The sequence below is a fragment of the Heterodontus francisci genome, chromosome 13 (assembly GCF_036365525.1).
Source record: "Heterodontus francisci isolate sHetFra1 chromosome 13, sHetFra1.hap1, whole genome shotgun sequence".
NCBI classification, from domain to species: Eukaryota; Metazoa; Chordata; class Chondrichthyes; order Heterodontiformes; family Heterodontidae; genus Heterodontus; species Heterodontus francisci.
In genome coordinates, this window is record NC_090383.1 from 94,548,295 (window position 1) to 94,570,293 (window position 21,999).

At 41.8% G+C, this 21,999-nt stretch overlaps 1 protein-coding gene across 3 annotated transcripts in view; it reads right to left on the reverse strand.

Moving 5' to 3' along the window:
* Positions 1-763: 763 nt before the first annotated feature.
* The window catches only part of camkmt (calmodulin-lysine N-methyltransferase), a 438,953-nt gene continuing 417,717 nt past the window's right edge, over positions 764-21,999 (reverse strand). For 2 of the 3 annotated variants that reach the window (XM_068045208.1, XM_068045207.1), the window contains one exon: positions 764-6,876. In XM_068045208.1, the coding sequence (XP_067901309.1) occupies positions 6,775-6,876 (102 nt within the window). In that variant the 3' untranslated portion in view covers positions 764-6,774. The remainder of the gene's footprint in view (positions 6,877-21,999) is intronic. The other variant, XM_068045206.1, reaches the window with a different exon arrangement.

The following is a 21,999-nucleotide window of genomic DNA, read 5'->3' on the forward strand; positions in this document are numbered from 1 at the left end:
GCTCAAGATCAAAAAGCCCTTTGAGGTTTCAAATAGTCTGGTTCAGTTTGGGAATCTTCATATGTGAGTTGGGGTAGCAAGTGGCAGAATACATTTTGACCTTGGAAAATTTCACAACTGAGCATGGTCCTATCCTCAATTGACGTCCTAGTATGTACACGTTCAGCAGAATCACTGGATTTCACAAGCAGGAGAGGAGATCTTGCCTGATATTTCATGGGACACTGAGGGTGACTTAAAAAGAATTGCTGTTCTGAGATCAGTTACTCAGGATAAACTGGGGTCAAAGCAAGGACCTTATATTCTGAATGGCTGAATATTACAACACTGTGACTTAGCCATGGGATAATTAAGCGACCAAACCTGCACGAGGACTGGAAGGTTTCTAGTTTAATACCAGAATTCAAGAAGGGAGAAAGGGATAAATGAGGTAACCATATATCAGTCAGCCGAATATCGTGAGTGGGTAAATGTCCAGAGGTCTAAGATAGGATAAGATATTTACTTAGAAGGACAGGAGTTAAAGAAGAACATGGATTTGTGAAAGGCATGTTGGGCTTCTCTGTGGAAATAACAGGATACTGAAAAAGCTGTGTTTGTTCAGATCTGAAAGCCCATTTAATGAGGTGCTGCATAGACAGCTTTTTGATAAAGTAATGCACACAGTATTAAAGGGAATGTGGCAGCATGAGAGCTTTACATAGAGTTTTATTAAAGGATAGACAACAGAGTTGTGATTCTTGGATGTTTTTTGATTAGACAGATATAAATACTGTGTTCCAAGGCTTTTCCCAAAATTATAAATAATCTGAACTTGAGCACAATGTCAACATTTATACATGACACAAATAAAGATCCTGGTAAACTAAAGAGTACAGTAAGCAACTTCAGGAGGCTACAGATTAGCAGATTGGTTGATAGATGCTAGATGAAATTTAATGCTGAGGTGATACATTTTGGAAGCAAGAATTAGGAGCAACTATAGAAAACAGCAACTTGCATTTATAGAATATCTTTGATGTAGTAAAACATCCCAAGGTGCTTAATGGTACACAAAATGGTAAAATCTTATAGGAATACATCAGTAGAGAAACCCAGGATTTAGATAAATAAATCTTAAAAATGGGAGGACAAGTTGACAAAGCTGTTAAAATCAGATCAGAAGTTTTACAAATAAACATAAATAATACAAAAGCAAATAATGCTGGAGGCAAGAATGGCAGCTCAACATCCCTGGATATAGAGTTTTCAGGCGGGATAGAGAGGGGGATAAAAAAAAGGAGAGGGTGTAGCATTATTGTTTAAGGAATCAATAAAAGCTGTGAGGAGGGATGATATGCTAAATGAATCATCAAATGAGGCCTTATGTATTGAGCTCAAAAATAAAAAAAAAGGGGCAGCCACAAAACTAGGAGTGAACTATAGACCCCCAAATGGTGAGAGGGAGATAGAAGAACAAATATGTAGGCAAATTTCTGCGTGCAAAAACTATAGGGCAACAATAGTTGGGGATTTCAACTACTCTAATTAATCAACTGGGATACAAATAGTGTGAAGGGCACAGAGGGCACAAAATTCTTGAACTGCATTCAAGAGAACTTTTTAGCCAGCACTTAATAAGCCCAAGGAGAGGGGGCACAATTCTAGATTTAGCCTTTGGTAATGAAGCTGGACAAGTGGATGAAATAGCAATGAGTGACCATTTTGGAGATAGTGACCATAATACAGTTAGTTGTAGCATAATCATGGAAAAGGACAAAGATAAAATGAGAGTAAAAGTTCTAAATTGGGGGAAGGCAAATTTTCCAAAACCGAGAGGTGATCTGGCGAAAGTGAATTGGCTACAGCTACTTGAAGGAAAATCAGTAGCAAACCAGTGGGAGGCATTCAAAAGCGAGATTCTACAGGCTTGGTGTAGGCATGTCCCCACAAAGATACTGGGTGGTACGGCCAAATCTAGAGCCCCCGGTTATCTAGAAGCATACAGGGTAAGTTAAAGCAGAAAAAGAAAGCTTATGACGATCACAAAAAACTTAATACTTTAGTAAGCCTAGAGGAGTATAGAAAGTGCAGGGGTGAAGTAAAAAAGGAAATTAAAAAAGCAAAAAGAGGATATGAAAAATTATTGGCAAGTAAAATCAAGGAAAACCCAATGATGTTTTATCAGGAAATTAAGAGCAAGAGAATAACTAAGGAAAGGGTAGGACCTATCAGAGATGTACAAGGGAACTTATGCGTGGATGCAGAAGATGTGGGCAGGGTTCTTAATGAGTTTTTTGTCTCTGTCTTCACAAAGGAGGGATGATGCAGACATTATAGTAAAAGAGGAGGAGTGTGAAATATTCGATATGATCAGCATAATGAGAGAGGAAGTACTAGAGGGTCAGACATCCTTGAAAGTGTATAAATCGCCAGGGCTGGAAGGATTGCATCCCAGGCTATTAAAGAAAGCCAGGAAGGAAATAGCAGATGTGGTGAGGATCATCTTCAAATCCACACTGGATATGGGCGAGGTGCCAGAGGATTGGAGGTCTGCAAACGTTATACCATTATTTAAAAAGGGTGCGATGGATAGGTCAAATAATTATAGGCCAGTCAGTCTGACCTCGGTGGTGGGTAAATCTATTAGAATCAATTCTGAGAGGCAGGATAAACTGCCACTTAGAAAGGCACGGATTCATCAGCGATAGTCAGCATGGATCTGTTCAGGGAAGGTCATGTCTCACTAACTTGATTGAGTTTTTTGAGGGAGTAACAAGGAGGATTCATGAGGGTAGTGCAGTGGAGTGGTCTACATGGATTTTAGTAAGGCATTTGACAAGGTCCTGCATGGCAGACTGTTAGAAAAATGAAAGCCCATGGGATACAGGGGAATGTGGCAGGTTGGATCCAAAACTGGCTCAGTGACAGGAAACAAAGGGTAGTAGTTGATGGATGTTTTTGGGAATGGAAAGCGGTTTCCAGTGGCATTCCACAGGGCTCAGTGTTGGGTCCCTTGCTGTTTGTGGTATGTATTAATGATATGGACTTAAATGTGGGAGGCATGATTGGAAAAATTGCTGATGACACAAAAATTGGCCGTGTAGTTGATAGTGAAGAGGATAGCTGTAGACTCCAGAATGATATCAATGGTTTGGTTGAGCGGGCGGGTAAGTGGCAAATGAAATTCAATCTGGAGAAATGCGAGGTAATGCATTTGGGGAGGGCAAACAAAGCAAGGGAATACACAATAAATGGGAGGATATTGAAAGGGGTAGAAGAAGTGAGAGGCCTTGGAGTGTATGTCCACAGGTCCCTGAAGATGGCAGGATGGGTAGATAGAGTGTTGAAGAAGAAATATGGAATGCTTTCCTTTATTGGCCGAGGTATGGAATACAAAAGCAGGGATGTATTGCTGGAACTGTATAAAATGCTGGTTAGGCCACAGCTGGAGTATTGCTTAGATGGGTTTCCCAACTCGCCCCAAAATTACAAAAACAAAAATCTCTGAGATTGATAGGTGAATCTTGACTTTTTCAGTTGTCTTTAAGTTTAGTGTTCAGCACCATGGATGGTCATAATCTGTTTCTGATTGTCGATCTTGCAAAGCAATTGCATGCATGAATGAGCATGTTCTCACATAAGTGATGTAATGGTAAGCCCAATATACTGCACCTCCATTGTAAACGGTACATATATGGCCTGAAGTATGGGCATAAATTGTTAAGCACCCAAGTCAGTTCCATACACCACGAAAGTGCAAATTTAAATTTTTTTTAGCATGTACAAGACTGAAGTCTCATCATAACTAGCTGACTCAGTGCTGTAAAACACACTGGAGTTTGGCCAAGAATAGTTTGTAGATTAAACTCTTTAGCCCTCTAATAGGAATTTCAAGGTACCAGCCATTTGCTTCTGGAGAGATGCATTCATTGCACATGATCAAATGGGCAAAACAAAAGCATTTTCCAACAGTCATTTTTTTTTAAATTAAGAAACCTAGGTGAAATTCAAGGTCGATAGTGCAGGACGTACCATCAAGGCTGAAAATAGCATTAATATAACTAAAATAGCACAACTGTAAAGAAAAAAATACAAATTTAATTAATTTCACATGTTCATTGTCAGTGGGAAACTGGAATGTAGAACACATTTAGTTACGAAGACCTTGATAATTCAATTGTGACTGTGAGCTTTCAGGATTTCTTTGAATAGAATTAATTGCCTATTCCACATTTCCCTGTTGAGTATCTTCTATATATTTTTTCAATTGATACTGTATGGAATATGTTTAAATATGAAATTACTAACACTTGGTCATTTCATGGGACATTCAAGTATTACATTAGATCAATAGAAAGTTGAGTTTAACAATTACTTTCCTGAAAATAAATATCTTGCAATGTTTTACAATTTTATTCACATTCTTTTTAGGAACATGTGGACAGGCACAGCAGGCAAATAAGCACCCTAAAAACAAGGAAAGCCATTTCTATACAACAGTGTTAGAAACTGAAATCGAATAAATAAAAAGTGGCCACAAATCCTCTAGCATTCTCTTCTTACAAAACACCTCAGAGAATGCCTTGAAAAAGCAGGTCAAAGCCCAAAAAGCTCTTGAACTAAGATTGCCACAGGAAAATCTTCCCAGATGCTGACTAATAGGCAGCAATCACCCCAGGAGTGGAAAAGCCAAGTATGCTTGAAACATGGTCACAATTCTTAATAGCGCTTGTCACACTTAAGACACTGCAAGCTCCTTCTGAGCAACTGCAAAACTGCCTAGCAATTCATAAAGCCAACAGTTTAAAGTTTATTATGATGAAAGCACTTAATGACACCCATTGCTGGAGGCCCTCCATTTCTGAAGCTGCATTGAATTTCAGATTTTTACCATGCTCACCAATTTCATATTGGAGGCACAGCCACAAATTTGACCTTTAAGGCTTGTGCTGCATGGGGTGGATGACTCTTCATTCACATCAGCACAGTATAGCTTTTCTTTAGAGGCTTCTATGCTGTCTCAATCTCTTTTAGAACTGGCATTATGTCAAACCTTTATCATTTTGAGAGCTTTCAGTGGTTAACAGTCACCACTGTGATATTAGGCTTCTCAAAGCACACCCCATCTGTCCAAGTAATAACGTTATAGGTACATACACACATACTGAAGCATACACATGCATACAAAGACAAATTCAAACTGCAATAATTGCCAAAAATCTTACTCAAAAGGCATTTTGACACTCAACAGCCTTTTTTCCCCAAAGCTTTAAAACTCCTTTCTAGTTCTTTGAGCTACTGCACCTCAGTGCAGATGATACTTCTTCAGTAATGTAAATTGTTACTTGACAAACTCATCTTGGGCCGTTATCATCTGCTGTTTGTGTTTAACAACAGGAGAGGAGCTCTGACAAAACTGTTGTAATGGCTGCACAAATTACTCAGCTGAAAGCTCTTCACAAAACCAAACGCTATTAATCAGTAGTTCTTACCAAGGTGCTAATTAAAAACAATTTTCCTTCTCAGTTTGCAACACTAAGCCTCCATCATTTGTTCAGCTTCTTGGATTCTGCTACTGTATACACTCCTACAACTAGATCCCAGTATTAACTGCTAAGCCCTTCTTTCAGGACCTGCTTAACAACAAGAAAGAAGAAAGACAAAGAAAAAAATTCAATGAAAAGCACAAAATAGGAACGCAGAGGCATTAAAAATTGAATCATGCACAACACCTGGGAGTTTTGACTTCATTCAGAGCTATGGTCATTTGGATAAATAGCAATAACCATCAAGGTTAAAAACTACTTTTCAAACTTGACCATCCTTTACCATTGTTCTAGCCTTTGACACTACTTTTGTTGCATACGCGATTGCTCATCTAACTTTTGCAATGCTATAAGGATTTTCCTGAGAAACACTGAGATTTATACATATAAATATTTAGGAATCACTCTGGGGGCTTTAAGATATCCACTGTGATCCCATTAAAAAAGGTTTAAAAACAATTATTCCAAAGCATAGGCTTTAAAAAAAAGGTTGCCACAGTGAGATGCTAGAACCAAATACTGCAAAAGGTTCATTCTCTACAGAAAGTAAGAAACTGCATGGATTCCTTGCACCTAAACAGATAATAACCACTCAGCACACTCCTTCATCTTGACACAACAAACTGAGACTAATCATCCATAATTGGAAGGGAGGGGCAGAGGGTTGGACAGGCTTTATCTCACAAAAGCTAAGTGGTCAAGTTTACAAGGATCCTGCAATGATGCAGATAGGCAAAGAAAACTGAATTGAAAATCATCCAAGCTTAAAATATTTTTGCCTAAAATTTAGGTTTATTCCAAAAAGTTGAAAAAATATAGAGATTTGCAGATTCCTTACTATTATTGGAGATTTTTTTCTATAAACTTTATTGAAAAATAAACAAGTGTATAATGTTCTTCAGATAGGAAAACAGCATTAGGAAAAGAAAATACCTTAGAAAATAAAGGACTTTGCATTTTAAACAGCAAAGCAATCAGGAAAAAAATTACATGTATACAATCACCTTAAGTGAGGCAAACTGCTTTAATTGGGAAAATGTTTGTGGAACACTGCAAATTCTGTGAACTTTGTGGGTGGGGGAAGGGGTGAGCTTACACTTGCAAATTTTTCTTGCTCTTCTACAACAAAAGTATTCCTTTCATAATAAGTGTCCTTAATAGGAGAAAGTGGTAATGAACTGTGCTTTTGTATTGATGAGTGCAGCCTCTAGAAGAACCAAGGACATCATCAGTACGTTTACAGGTCTCAGCTTGGTTGGGGATCGATGGCTGTTTCCTGCTTAGTTAGAGTGACCAAGACAGGATAGTGAAGGTTCTCATCATATCTCTCAGTTTTCTCATTCTTCATCTGAGAAAAGAAAACAGAAACATATAGCTAAATTATAATGTAAACATTTTTGACTATTTTCAGACAGCCTCTTGTGCCCATCTACCCAAGGAAACAGATACCCATAAATCTGCCAAAAAACTCTTCTCTTTCTCCTGCCTCTTTCCTTCCATTTGTTTATCATCTCTCCTCATTCCCCTTTTCTCTCTTCCTACTCCTTCCCTCGTTTTTCTCAACTTACATTTTTGCTTTCCTTTCCAGCTGGTACTCTTTCTCCTCCTCCTCGTTCCCTTATCACCCTCTCCCTCTCTCCTTTTTCTTTCTCCTAATCCTCCTATCCTCGTATCTTGCTCTCTTCTCCAATCTGCTTCTGTCTCATCCTTCTTCACTTTTGTTTCTCCTCATCTCTTTCAATTCTGATTCCCCCTTCCCCTCCATTGTTGTTTTATTTTCTTCCTATATTTTCTTTATTTCCTCTCTTACTACTTATCATGGTTGCAGGGTATGGCAACTGAAAATGGCAGCAAAGAGAGCAGGAAGAGACCAGGTCAACTTGCTAATCAAGTACACAGAAAGTAGCTGTCAGAACTTCAGAAATTGGAGGTGGAGCCCTAAATTGAGAAGGAAACAAAATGCATGAGTGGCTCTGCTGAAGAGAGGAATGTGGTGTGATTGCAAGGACTGCAACCCATTGGCAAGAACCACAGTAAGGCTATATTGGTTCTGTGTCATTCAAGTTAAATTAACTTTCAAAACACCATTTCTCATTCTCCCAGCCTCTCACCACACCCCACTTGGAATGTGACCTACAGTTTAACAATCAGTTTACTGCTCATGTAGAACTGAGTCATATAGATCAATTCAGTTCCAAGTTAGATCCATAGCCTGCGCTGAGGTAATTGATCTCAGTGTTGTAACAGAGACACTGTATTTGACCTTTCACCCCTGAGCTAGGATGGGGCACAGAAAAAAAACAGCTAGAGCTTCTGGTCCTAATTGCTTTCCAGTAATATCTACTGGAAGATTGGGCATTGGTTGACGGCATTGGGTTCAGCTCTGATATCCCAAGGTAGGATGGTCAAATGGCATAGCTAAGTCTCACAAATGAAGAATGACAATTTCAATGGGGTATTGGAGGGTGGTCAGTTGCTTGTGGAACTGTATAACTGGTGCTGTCAGGTGATAATGGGAGAAAATTGAAGGAGGGAGGAAGTAAAAGAAGATTAATTTCTCCATTTGATGAGCTTTCAATGCCGCTTTTGCCAACAGGGGGGAGGTAGACAATCAGGAACTTCTATGCATTTCCCAGCAATAGATATCAGAAAACTAAGATAGAACGCCACTCCTGTATACTTCCTAGCAGTTGACTAAAAAGATGAATTGTTAAAGACTGCAAGCAAGTCACCAGGCCATATTCTCCATGGCAGATGAGGTAAAGGAAGTCAAAATGAATAGGCTTTCAAATTATGGTTCCTGAACATTAGGAAGTCTATGCGTTAATTATATTTCTACACTTGTTGACTTATCTGGTTCTGTTGCTTTACGCCAGTAAAATATTTTCTGTAGTAACACCACTGTTTTCCTTTGTGTAGCTTGCACTGTCTTTTTAAAGTTAGGAAGTGTGTCAATTCACATAGACTACCCAGACATGTGTCAATATTTGCAGAGGACTTCTGGAAGCGTGTCAATATTAGTAAAGAGGTCCTGGGCATGTGTCAATATTTGGATGTGGTCCCTACACAGAAATATTTGAAAGCTATTTTTACAAGGGATAAAAAAATTAAAAATGTGGCACAAAAAAGATCAAATTACTAAGTTCAACACTATACCCATTCAGCTTTAAATAGCAGACCAATGGACAAATATGCATCTGTTTTCCTTGGATAATAAGCTATTCTACCTCTTCAATAAACCATTAACCATAACAAGTGGAAACAAAGACGCCAACCAATGAAAAAGAGGGGGAAATCAATCGGTTCATTTATGGGCCTCACTGGCTGATCAAAGGACAGAACCCGTTGAGTACATCATTGCTTACTGCTGGAATCTATGTACTGCAACGAAAATAAATTTGTTTCTGTATTTTGTGATGTTGAAAATTAAGAATGATTCAATGCACTAAGGTACAATATAGAAACCTCAAATATAGTAGACTTCCCATTAAAATAACAAAACAAAGTTTAAACCCCAATTCTATGTTGGGTTGGTTCCTTACCAAAATAGACTTAGCTGTTAGTTCTGGTCCTGGGAGAGGGGACAATAACAAAATCAACAAAGGTTCTAAACCAAGGGCATTCAACTTTTTCGTGTGAGGGGCCACATTACAATTTTTGTCCTACATAGGGGGACAGTGAGCGAATTTCAGGAAGCGAAAGGCATTAGAAAATTATCTTACTATTAATCAAAACAACAAAAAGTCTGCATTTTTGTGAACAAGTTTTAAATGAGAAGACTAATTTATTAACTTACTTTCTCGTCATTACGTTGAACACTGTCTTGATAATAATTATGGGTAAACGCTATTCGAGATAGATATCAGGGCTTCAGCTCTCCCAGTTGAAGGGGCTCTCTCCATCTCGCTCCCCTCTGTGTCTATCCCTCTCCCCCTCGCTCTCTCGCCCTCTCTCTCTCCACCTCCCCCCGACCCCCCCACGCCCTTTCTTTCCCCTCTGCTCCTGGGCTGGTTTAAAGGGCTGCCTGACTCTCTCTCTCTCTCTCTCTGTGTGCTCCCTCAGATTGGGGTGGCCACTTCCTGCTCTCCCCTCAGCCTCTCTCTCCTTCTCCTCTGCAGCAGCCATTCCCATTCACTCGCTCACTCCCTGACCCGCCCGAAAACAGCAGGGGCAGCTGATCCCAACGCACCTGCACCGCTATCCACCAATCAGCAGTCACCTGCCCAGGCAGCCTGCTGTCAGTTACACAGAATTGGTGGGCCGGATTGAAACCTTTAGTGGGCTGGATTCTGGCCTGCAGGTTGTATGTTGGACAACCCTGTTCTAGACTGATTCCTGGGATGAGGAGTTTGTCCTATAAGGAGAGATCGGGTACACCAGGCCTATGTTCCCTAGAGTTTTTAAGAATGAGAGGTGATCCTATTGAAATATACAAAATTCTTAATGGGGTTAACAGGCTAAATGCTGGGGGGATATTTACCCTGGCTGGGGTGCCTAGAACTCGGGGTCATCATCTCCAAATAAGGGGTCAACTATTTGGGACTGGGATGAGGAGAAATTTCTTCATTCAAAGGGTTGTGAATCTTTGGAACACTCTACCACAAAGAGCTGTGGATGCTTACTTGTTGAGTATATTGAAGACTGAGATTGATAGATTTTTGGAAACTAAGGGAATCAAGGGAATATGGGGTATGGCAGAAAAGTGGAGTTGAGGTAGCAGATCAGCCATGATCTTATTGAATGGTGGCAGATCAGGTCCGAAGGGCTGAATGGCCTATTCCTGCTCCTATTTACTATGCTCACATGACAGCTATTGGTCAGTTAGGGCTAGCTTCAAACTTGACTATAGTGACCTTCAAAGCTGAATGGTCAGCTGGCACACACTGCTTAGGTTCACATATGAAGACCAGCCACCTGAACATGAATTAGCAACTTCAGAAGGGAGGGGAGAAATGGGGGTGGGGGGGGAACGGTGTAAAATGATGGAACTTACTTAAAAATAGGAGAATGGTGTAAGGGGGAATAGCTTTTGTTAGATGAAAGTATTTTACAGAACTAGGGAAAACACTGAGATAGGAACATTGGAACAGTGGATTACTGTAATAATTTGTTGCCTGTACATTGTGAATTGGTGCTATTAAAACCTCTGGTTAACAAAAAGCAAAATCTATGGCAATCAGGTAGAGGTGAAAAGTTTAAGAGGCAAAGCTGTTCCTCCTGATCACTGTTAATCAGCTTCATGAGTGGTTGATAAGTCCATATTTTTTTGCATAACTGCCAAGATTATAAGCAATTTCTCCCCCCAAAAGTTTAAGGCAGGGTGGCCAACTCCTGCAGAGGGCAACTGGAGATGCTTGACAAGGGGCTAATGCAAAGGGCTAAATTAAAATTCATGAATCCCTTCACAATCATTTGTGTAACAAGATTAAGATGAGACAGCAGAAAATAGCTTGCATTATCAGCCTTCTTACAGTTCCCCAGCTGGTTATGCTCTATTCTAAAACAGTATGGATAAGAGGATAACATGCAGCCTTAAGGAAAAATTGCTTCTCCCGACTTGGAGAAGGACTAGTTAAATTGAATAGGGAATGACTATAACAAGGGAAGAAATTTTAGCAAGTGACAAACTTGTGGAAAGCAGATAGTGCAAAAACTGACATATTGCATGCTCCAAATACACAAACCGATCACAGCATGGATCCAGTGGTAGCTGACCTCTTCCTATCCTCAGGCAGTGTTGCAACCCTTTTCAGAATCAGAATAACTTCCCCTCGGGAAAAAAAAGCCCATGCTTGACTGCTCTACCTTCTTAAGCTACTGCCCTAGGTCTCAAATGCCCTTTCTATTCAAACCTTGAACATGTTGTTACTACCCTCTATGTGGTCACCTTTTTCACCACTCCCTAATTGAGCCCCTCCAAGCAGATTTCTGACCCATCCACAACCCAAAGATCAATCTAGTTAAAGTCACAAATGACATGCTGTCCAACCATAATCAAAACTTGTGCTCTTTCCTCAAACTCTCCGGCACCATTGACATGGTTTATTATTTCCATTTTCCTCCATCACCTCTCCTCTGTGGTCTATTACAATGGCACCATTGAGCAGGGTTTTCGCTCCATATGAAGGCGAATACGGAGGTGGGTGGGCGCAAACATTAGCGTCGCTGGCCGTCCATGTCAGTTTGCTGTTGCGACTGCCAGTGATTTTGCTCAGGAGTGCTGAAGGCAGGACCTGGCAACCCACTAAAATTCAGATAATAGGCCAATTGATCTTGTTAACAAGACATTGTCAGATAGATATTACTATTGAAAATCAAGCTGAATATAGAAGGTCCAGTGGGGAAGTGAAATAAGAGAAACAAAGAGAGAGCATGAACAGAGACTGGCAGCGAACATAAAATGGAATCCCCAAGTCTTCTATAGACCTAAAAATAGCAAAAGGGTAGTAAAAGGAGGAATTGGGCTGATTAAGGACCATAAAGGGGATTTACGCAAGGAGGCAGAGGGCATCTGTCTTTATCAAAGAAGAAGATGCAACCCAGGCGATGGTGAAAGAGGAGGTAATTCAGACACTACAAGGGTTTAAAATTGATAAGGAGGAGGGTTAAAGAAAGCCAGCATGGATTTCTTAAGGGAAAATCATGTTTAACTAATTTGCTGGAGCTTTTTGAAGAGGTAACAGAGAGGGTTGATGGGGGCAATGCAGTTAATGTGGTGTACATGGACTTCCAAAAGGTATTTGATACGGTGCAACACAACAGACTTGTGAGCAAAGTTAAAGCTCATGGAATAAAAGGGATGGTAGCAACAGGATACGGAATTGGCTGACTGACAGGAAACACAGAGTACTGGTTGATGGATGTTTTCGGGCTGGAGAAAAGTTTGTAGTGAAATTCCTCAGGGGTCAGTGTTGGGACCCTTGCTTTTCTTTATATTTATTAGTGACATAGACCTTGGTGTACAGGGCACAATTTCAAAGTTTGCAGATGATATGAAACTTGGAAGCATTGTGAACTGTGAGGAGGATAGTGTAGAACTTGAAAAGGAAGTAGACAAGTTGGTGGAATGGGCAGACAGGTGGCAGATGAAGTTCAATGTAGAGAGATGTGAAGTGAATCATTTTGGTAGGAAGAACATGCAGAGACAATATAAAATAAAGGGTAAAATTCTAAAGAGGGTGAAGGAGCAGAGGGACCTGGGTGTGTATGTGCATATGTCTTTGAAGGTGGCAGAACAGGATGAGAGAGCAGTTAATAAAGCATACATTATTGTGAGCTTTATTAATAGGGGCATAGAGTACAAGAGCAAGGAGGTTATGTTGAACTCTTATCGGACACTAGTTTGGCATCAGCTGGAGAATTGCATCCAGTTCTGTGCGCTGCACTTTAGGAAGGATGTGAAGGCATTGGAGAGACTGCAGAAAAGATTCTTGAGAATGGTTCCAAGGATGAGGAACTTCACTTATGAAGACAGACTGGAGAAGTTAGGGCTGTTTTCCTTGGAGAAAAGGGCTGAAAAGTGATTTGACAGAGGTATTCAAAATCATGAGGGGTCTGGACAGAGTAGATTGCGAGAAACTGTACCTACTCGTGAAAAGATCGAGAATGAGAGGGTACAGATTTAACATAATTGGTAAAAGAAGCAAAAGCAACATGAGGAAAAACTTCTTCACACAGCGAGTGGTTAAGGTCTGGAATGCACTGCCTGAGAGTCTGGTGGAGGCAGGTTCATCTGAAACATTCAAAAGGGAATCAGACTGTTACCTGAAAAGGAAGAATGTGCAGGGTTATGGGGAGAAAGCAGGGAATGGCACTAAGTGAATTGCTCATTCAGAGAGCTGGTACAGACACAATGGGCCGAATGGCCTCCTTCTGCGCTGTAACAATTCTGTGATTTTGTGATTAAGTCCAAATGCTGAAATTGCTGCTTTTTAGTTGGGTTCTATGTGGGGAGCAGAGAAGTGAAACGTGCACAGTAATTTGCTTTAATTACAAAATAAGTAAATTAAAAATTAACACTTTTTAAAGTATGAACGATGCCACAGTCTGTGATGTAACGTGCAATGTCCCTGAAATGGAAGTGAAGGACGAACAGTGAAATCGCACAAGGTGTCATTGTTTTTGTTAGTGCTGAACTGAAGTCTCTCCTTTCCACAGCATAGCGTATGGTGCACCAAACAATTTGAATTTTGTTGCTTTCATAGTGATTATCATTTTGGCAATACTACAGGACATGGGAGCAATAATGTGTATTTTTCTTCATATGGTTCATTTTTCTTTTTATATAAAAGTTACTCAGTCCTTGCGCTCTCACCTCTCAGTCAAAAGGTTGTAGGTTCAAGTCCCACTCCAGAGATTTGAGTGCATAATCTAAGCTAACACCCCAGTACAGCACAGAGGGAGTGCTGCGCTGTCAGTTATACTGTCCTTCGAATGAGACGCTAAATCGAGGCTCTGTCTGTCCTCATAGGTGGATGTTAAAAATCCCAATGCGCTATTTGAAGAAGAGCAGGGGAGCTCTGGCCAACATTTATTCCTCAACTAACATATAAAATGGATTATTTGGTCATCTATTTCATTATTGTTTGTGGGACGCTGCTGTGAGCAAAATTGTTGCCACATTCCTACATTACAACAGTGACTACACTTCATTAGCTGGGATGTCCAGAGGCTCTGAAAGATGCTATATAAATGCATGCCTTTTTTTCCTTATATTGCTCATCTGGAGCTGTGACTCAATGCATATGAGAGCACATAATGCAAATGGTGGTTTACACTCTTGTGAACGCTAACTGTATTACTATACCACTGCGTGATTGAGAATTCACACAAGCTGGTCGAAAATGTAAGTGGGGGGAAAAGAAAGTATAAGGACAAGCATCGTACCTTCTTGCCAAGTGTGAGCTTGCCTGCTTTTTTTGTCATGGCAGTCAAATCTTTGACATCATGGTAAATGGTTGTTTTTCAAAATGGAAGATGGGTGAGAGTGGTGTTCCCCAAGGTTCAGTGCTAGGACCACTGCTTTTTTTGATATATATAAATGACTTGGCTGTTGGAATACAGAGGGAAATTTCAAACTTTGCCAACGATACCAAACTTGGAGGTGTGGCAGACAGTGAGGATGCTATCAATTGACTGCAACAGGACATAGATAGGCTAGCAGAATGGGCAGACAAGTGGCAGATGGAATTTAATATAGAGAGGTGTGAAGTGATGCATTTTGGCAGAAGGGATAGGGAAAGGCAATAAAGACAAAATGGCACAGTTCTAAAGAATGTATAGAGCCAAAGGGACCTGGGGTTCACATGCATAGATCTTTGAAGGTGGCAGGACATATTGAGAGAGTAGTTAGCAAAGCATATGAGATCTTAGGCTTTATAAATAGAGGCACTGAATACAAAAGTAGGGAAGTTATGCTGAACCTGTATAAATGTCTGGTTAGGCCACAAATAGAGTATTGCATCCAGTTCTGGCCTTAGGAAGGATCTGAGGGAACATAGGACTTCGGAGCAGAAGTAGGCCATTCAGCCCTCTGAGCCTGCTCTGCTATTCAATAAGGTCATGGCTGATCTGGTTGCAGTCTCAACTCCACTTTCCTGTCTTCCCCCCCATAACCCTTGACTCCCTTGTCTATCAAAAATCTATCTAACTCAGCCTTGAATAAATTCAATGACCCAGCCTCCACTGCTCTCTGAGGAAGAGAATTCCACAGACTAATGACCCTCTGACAGAAAAAAAATTCTCCTCAGCTCCATCTTAATAGGGAGACCTCTTATTCTTAATGTGTCCCGTAGTGCCCCACAAAGGGAAACATCCTCACAGTATCCACTCTATCAAGTCTCCTCAGGATCTTATACGTTTCAGTAAGATCATCTCATTCTTCTAAACTCCAATGAGAATAGGCCCAAACTGTTCAACCTTCATCCCCGGAATTAGTCGAGTGAACCTTCTCTGAACTGCTTCCAATGCAATTATATCCTTTTTCAAATAAGGAGACCAAGATTGTACACAATACTCCAGATATGGTGCAGAGGAGATTGAGGGGAGATTTGATAGAGGTGTACAAGATTGGCAGGTATGGATAAGGTAGGCAAAGAAAAGCTGTTCCCATGAACTGATGGTACAAGGACTAGTGGACTGGGATGTTACTTGTATCCTCTATGGTTTTGGGCAAGAGATGCAGGGAGATGTGTGGAAGAACTTTTTAACACAGCGAGTGGTAATAACCTGGAACTTGTTGCCTACGAGAGTGATGGAAGCAGAGACAATGACTGAGGAGCTCATAGAAGTTTTCGGGATAGTTTCTTAGAACAGCACGTTCTGGAGCCAACCATAGAGCAGGCTATACGAGACCTGGTATTGTGCAATGAGATAGGAGTAATTAATGACCTCATAGTGAAGCTGCTCCTAGGCAGCAGTGATCATAATATGATGAATTTTACATTCAGTTTGAGGGAGAGAAGAGTGGGTCTAAGACTGGTATTTTAAACTTAAATAAGGGCAATTATGAGGGCATGAAAGCAGAGCTAGCAAATGTGAACTGGCAAAGTAGGTTAAGGGATGCGTCAATAGAGATGCAGTGGCAGACATTTAAGGGGATATTTCAGAATACACAGGCTAGATACATTCCAATGAAAAAGAACAATTCCAAGGGGAGGATCCACCATCTCTGGTTAACTAAAAAAGTTAAAGATAGTATCAAACTTAAAGAAAAAGCATATAATTGCGCAAAGGTGGGTGGCAGGTCAGAAGATTGGACAGAATATAAAAAGCAGCAAAGAATGACTGAACGATTAATAAGGAGGGAACAATTAGAGTACGACAGAAAGCTGGCTAGAAATATAAAAAGATAGTAAGAGTTTCTATAGATATTTAAAAAAGAAAAGAGTTAACAAAGTGAGCGTTGGTCGTATGGAAAGTGAGTCTGGGGAAAATAAGGAGATGGCAGATGAACTGAACAGGTATTTTGCAACTGTCTTCACCATAGAAGATACAAGTAACATTCCAGAAATAGTTGCAAATCAGGAAATGGAAGGGAGGGAGGAACTCAAGAAAATTACAATCACCAGTGAAATGGTACTGAGCAAATTGTTGGCGCTATGGGCTGACAAGTCCCTGGGTCCTGATGGACTTCATCCTAGGGTCTTAAAAGAAGTGACTAGTGAGATAGTAGATGCGTTGGTTTTAATTTTCCAAAATTCCCTAGATTCAGGGAAGGTTCCATTGGATTGGAAAATAGCCAATGTAACTCCTTCATTCAAAAAGGGAGGGAGGCAGAAAGAAGGCCAGTTAGTTTAACATCTGTCATAGGGAAAATGTTAGAAGCTATTAAAGACGTTATACCAGGGCACTTAGAAAAATTCAAGGTAGTCAGGCAGAGTCAACATGATTTTGTGAAAGGGAAATCATGTTGAACCAATTTATTGAAGTTCTTTAAAGAAGTAACGTTCTCTGGATAAAGGGAAACTGGTGGATGTACTGTACTTAGATTTCCAGAAGGCATTTGATAAGGTGCCACATCAAAGGTTATTGCAGAAAATAAAAGCTCATGGTGTAGGGGGTAACATATTGGTATGGATTAAAGATTGGCTAGCTAACAGGAAACAATAGGCATAAATGGGTCATTTTCTGGTTGGCAAGGTGTAATGAGTGGTGTGCCACAGAGATCAGGGCTGGGGCCTCAACTTTTTACCACTTATATAAATGACTTAGATGAAGGAACCAAAGGTATGGTTGCGAGATTTGCTGATGACACAAAGATAGGTAGGGAGGAAAGTTGTGAGGAGGTCATAAGGAGGCTGCAGGGAGATATAGATAGGTTAAGTTCTGGCAAATGGAGTATAATGTAAGGGTAGGCAGTGCCATAGTGGTATTATCACTGGACTAGTAACCAGAGACCCAGGATATTTCTCTGGGGACATGGGTTCGAATCCCACCACAGCAGAAGGTGGAATTTGAATTTAATTAATAAAAAATTAATTGTCGATTGTTGTAAAAACCCATCTGGTTCACTAATGTCCTTTAGGGAAGGAAATCTGCTGCCCTTACCTGGTCTGGCCTACAGCAATGTGGTTAAATCTTACATGCCCTCTGAAATGGCCTAGCAAGCCACTCAGTTGTACCTAACCGTTACGAAGTTAATAAAAAGGAATGAAACCGGATGGACCACCTGTCTTCGACTTAGGCACCGGAAATGACAACAGCAAACCGAGCCCTGTTGACCCTGCAAAGTCCTCCTTACTAACATCTGGGGGCTTGTGCCAAAGTTGGGAGAGCTGTCCCACAGGCTAGTCAAGCAACAGCCTGACAGTCATACTCACAGAATCATACCTTACAATGTCCCAGACACTGCAATCACTATCCCTGGGTATGTCCTGTCCCACTGGCAGGACAGACCCACCAGAGGTGGTGGCACAGTGGGATACAGTAGGGAGGGAGTTGCCCTGGGAGTCCTCAACATCGACTCCGGACCCCATGAAGTCTCATGGCATCAGGTCAAACATGGGCAAGGTAACCTCCTACTGATTACCACCTACCGCCCTCCCTCAGCTGATCAGTCAGTACTCCACCATGTTGAACACCACTTGGAGGAAGCACTGAGGGTGGCAAGGGCACAAAATGTACTCTGTGTGGGGGACTTCAATGTCCATCTCCAAGAGTGGCTCGGTAGCACCACTACTGACCGAGCTGGCCGAGTCCTAAAGGACATAGCTGCTAGACTGGGTCTGCGGCAGGTGGTAGGGGAACCAACACGAGGGAAAAACATACTTGACCTCGTCCTCACCAATGTGCCCGCTGCAGGTGCTTCTGTCCATGACTGAATTGGTAGGAGTGACCACAGTCCTTGTGGAGACTAAGCCCCGCCTTCACATTGAGGATACCCTCCTTCGTGTTGTGTGGCACTATCACCGTGCTAAATGGGATAGATTTCGAACAGATCTAGCAATGCAAAACTGGGCATCCATGAGGCGCTGTGGGCCATCAGCAGCAGCAGAATTATACTCAACCACAATCTGTAACCTCATGGCCCGGCATATCCCCCATCCACCATTACCATCAAGCCAGGAGACCAACCCTGGTTCAATGAAGAGTGCAGGAGGGCATGCCAGGAGCACCACCAGGCATACCTCAAAATGAGGTGTCAACCTGGTGAAGCTACAACACAGGACTATCTGCGTGCCAAACTGCGTAAGCAGTATGCGATAGACAGAGCTAAGCTATCCCATAACCAACGGATCAGATCTAAGCTCTGCAGTCCTGCCACATCCAGCCGTGAATGGTGGTAGAGATTTAAACAACTAACTGGAGGAGGTGGCTCCACAAATATCCCCATCCTCAATGATGGGGGAGCCCAGCACATCAGTGCGAGAGATAAGGCTGAAGCATTTGCAACAATCTTCAGCCAGAAGTGCCAAGTTGATGATCCATCTCGGTCTCCTCCTGAAGTCCCCAGCATCACAGATGCCAGACTTCAGCCAATTCGATTCACTCCACGTGATATCAAGAAACGATTGAAAGCACTGGATACTGCAAAGGCCCTGACAATATTCCAGCAATAGTACTGAAGACCTGTGCTCCAGAACATGCTGCGCCCAAGCTGCTCCAGTACAGCTACAACACTGGCATCTCCCCTGCAATGTGGAAAATTGCCCAGGTATGTCCTGTACACAAAAAGCAGGACAAATCCAACCTGGCCAATTACCGCCCCATCAGCCTACTCTCCATCATCAGTAAAGTGATGGAAGGTGTCATCAACAGTGCCATCAAGCAGCACTTGCTTAGCAATAACGTGCTCAGTGATGCTCAGTTTGGGTTCCGCCAGGGCCACTCAGCACCTGACCTCATTACAGCCTTGGTTCAAATATGGACAAAAGGGCTGAACTCAAAAGGTGAGGTGAGAGTGACTGCCCTTGACATCAAGACAGCATTTGACGAGTATGGCATCAAAGAGCCCTAGCAAAACTGAGGTCAATGGGAATCAGGGGGAAATCCCTCCGCTGGCTGGAGTCATACCTAGCGCAAAGGAAGATGGTTGTGGTTGTTGGAGGCCAATCATCTCAGTCCAGGACATCACTGCAGGAATTCCTCAGGGTAGTGTCCTAGGCCCAACCATCTTCAGCTGCTTCATCAATGACCTTCCTTCAATCATAAGGTCAGAAGTGGGGATGTTCGCGGATGATTGCACAATGTTCAGCACCATTCGTGACTCCTCAGATACTGAAGCAGTCCGTGTTGAAATGCAGCAAGACCTGGACAATATCCAGGCTTTGGCTGATAAGTGGCAAGTAACATTCGCGCCACACAAGTGCCAGGCAATGACCATCTCCAACAAGAGAGAATCTAACCATCTCCCCTTGACATTCAACAGCATTACCATCGCTGAATCCCCCACTATCAACATCCTAGGGGTTACCATTGACCAGAAACTGAACTGGAGTAGCCATATAAATACCATGGCTACAAGAGCAGGTCAGAGGTTAGGAATCCTGCGGTGAGTAACTCACCTCCTGACTCCCCAAAGCCTGTCCACCATCTACAAGGCACAAGTCAGGAGAGTGATGGAATACTCTCCACTTGCCTGGCTGGGTGCAGCTCCAACAACACTCAAGAAGCTCGACACCATCCAGGACAAAGCAGCCCGCTTGATTGGCACCCCATCTACAAACATTCACTCCCTCCACCACCGACGCACAGTGGCAGCAGTGTGTACCATCTACAAGATGCACTGCAGCAATGTACCAAGGCTCCTTAGACAGCACCTTCCAAACCCGCGACCTCTACCAACTAGAAGGACAAGGGCAGCAAATACATGGGAACACCACCACCTGCAAGTTCCCCTCCAAGTCACACACCTTCCTGATTTGGAACTATATCTCCGTTCCTTCACTGTCACTGGGTCAAAACCCTGGAACTCCCTTCCTGACAGCACTGTGGGTATACCTACCCCAAATGGCCAGCGTCGCCCACATCCCATGAATGAATAAAAAAAAAAATGTGGGAAAATGTGAAATGGTTAATTTTGGCAGGGAGAATAAAAAAAAATCCTATTATCTAAATGGTGAGAGATTGCAGAGCTCTGAGATGCAGAGGGATCTGGGCGTCCTAGTGCATGAGTCGCAAAAGGATAGTATGCAGGTACAGAAAGGAATTGGGAAAGTTAATAGAATGTTATCATTTATTGCGATGGGAATTGAATACAAAAGTAGAGAGGTTATGCTTCAGTTATACAGGGCATTGGTGAGACTGCATCTGGAGTACTGTGTACAGTATTGGTCTCCTTATTTAAGGAAGGATGTACATGCATTGGAAGCAGTTCACAGAAGGTTTACTTGACTAATACCTGGAATGGGTGGGTTGTCTTATGAGGAAAGGTTGGACAGGCTAGGTTTGTATCTGTTGTCGTTTAGAACAGCAAGAGATGACTTGATTGAAACATATAGGATCCTGAGGGGTCTTGATAGGGTGGATGTGGAAAGAATGTTTCCTCTTGTGGGAGAACCTAGAACTAGGGGCCACTGTTTAAAAATAAGGGGTTGTCCATTTACGACAGAGATATGGAGAAATCTTTTCTCTGAGGGTTGTGAGTCTTTGGAACTCTCTTCCTCAAAAGGCAGTCAAAGCAGAATCTTTGAATATTTTTAAGACAGATGTAGATAGATTCTTGATAAGCAAGGGGGTGAAAGGTTATTGGGGTGGACGGGAATGTGTTGAGGTTACAATGAGATCAGCCATGATCTTGTTGAATGGCAGAGCAGGCTCGAGGGGCCGAGTGGCCTACTCCTGCTCCTAATTCGTACGTTTGTACTGTATAAATTCCGCTAGTTGAAAGAAAACAACTGTTCACCACTACACTCTGTTTCATGTCCTTTAGCTAATTTCGTAGTCATGCTGTCATTGCCTTTTTTATTCCATGGGCTTCAACTTTACCGACAAGTCTTTTATGAGGCACTTGATCAAACACCTTTTGGAAGTCCATATACACATCAACTGCATTTCCCTCATCAATCCTCTCTGTTATCTCAAGAAAAAGCTCAAGCAAGTTAGCTAAACACAATTTGTCTTTAACAAAGCTGTGTTGGCTTTCCTTAATTAGTCCACACTTGCCCAAGTGACTGTTAATTTTGTCCCAGATTATCATTTCTAAAAACTTCCCCATCACCTAGGTTAAGCTGACTGGCCTGTAGTTGCTGCGTTTATCCTTGCACTCTTTTTTGAACAAGGGTGCAACACTTGCAACTCTCCAGTCATCTGGCACCATCGCTGTATCTAAGAAGGATTGGATGGTTACAACCAGTACGTCCACAACTTTTACCCTTACTTCCCTCAGTAACCTAGGATGCAGTCCATCCAGACCTGATAATTATCTAGTTTAAGTACAACCAGCTTTTCCTTATCAATTTTTGGTCCATCCAGTATTGCAACTATCTCCTCTTTTACTGTGACTTCTTTGGTAAAAACAGATGCAAAGCAC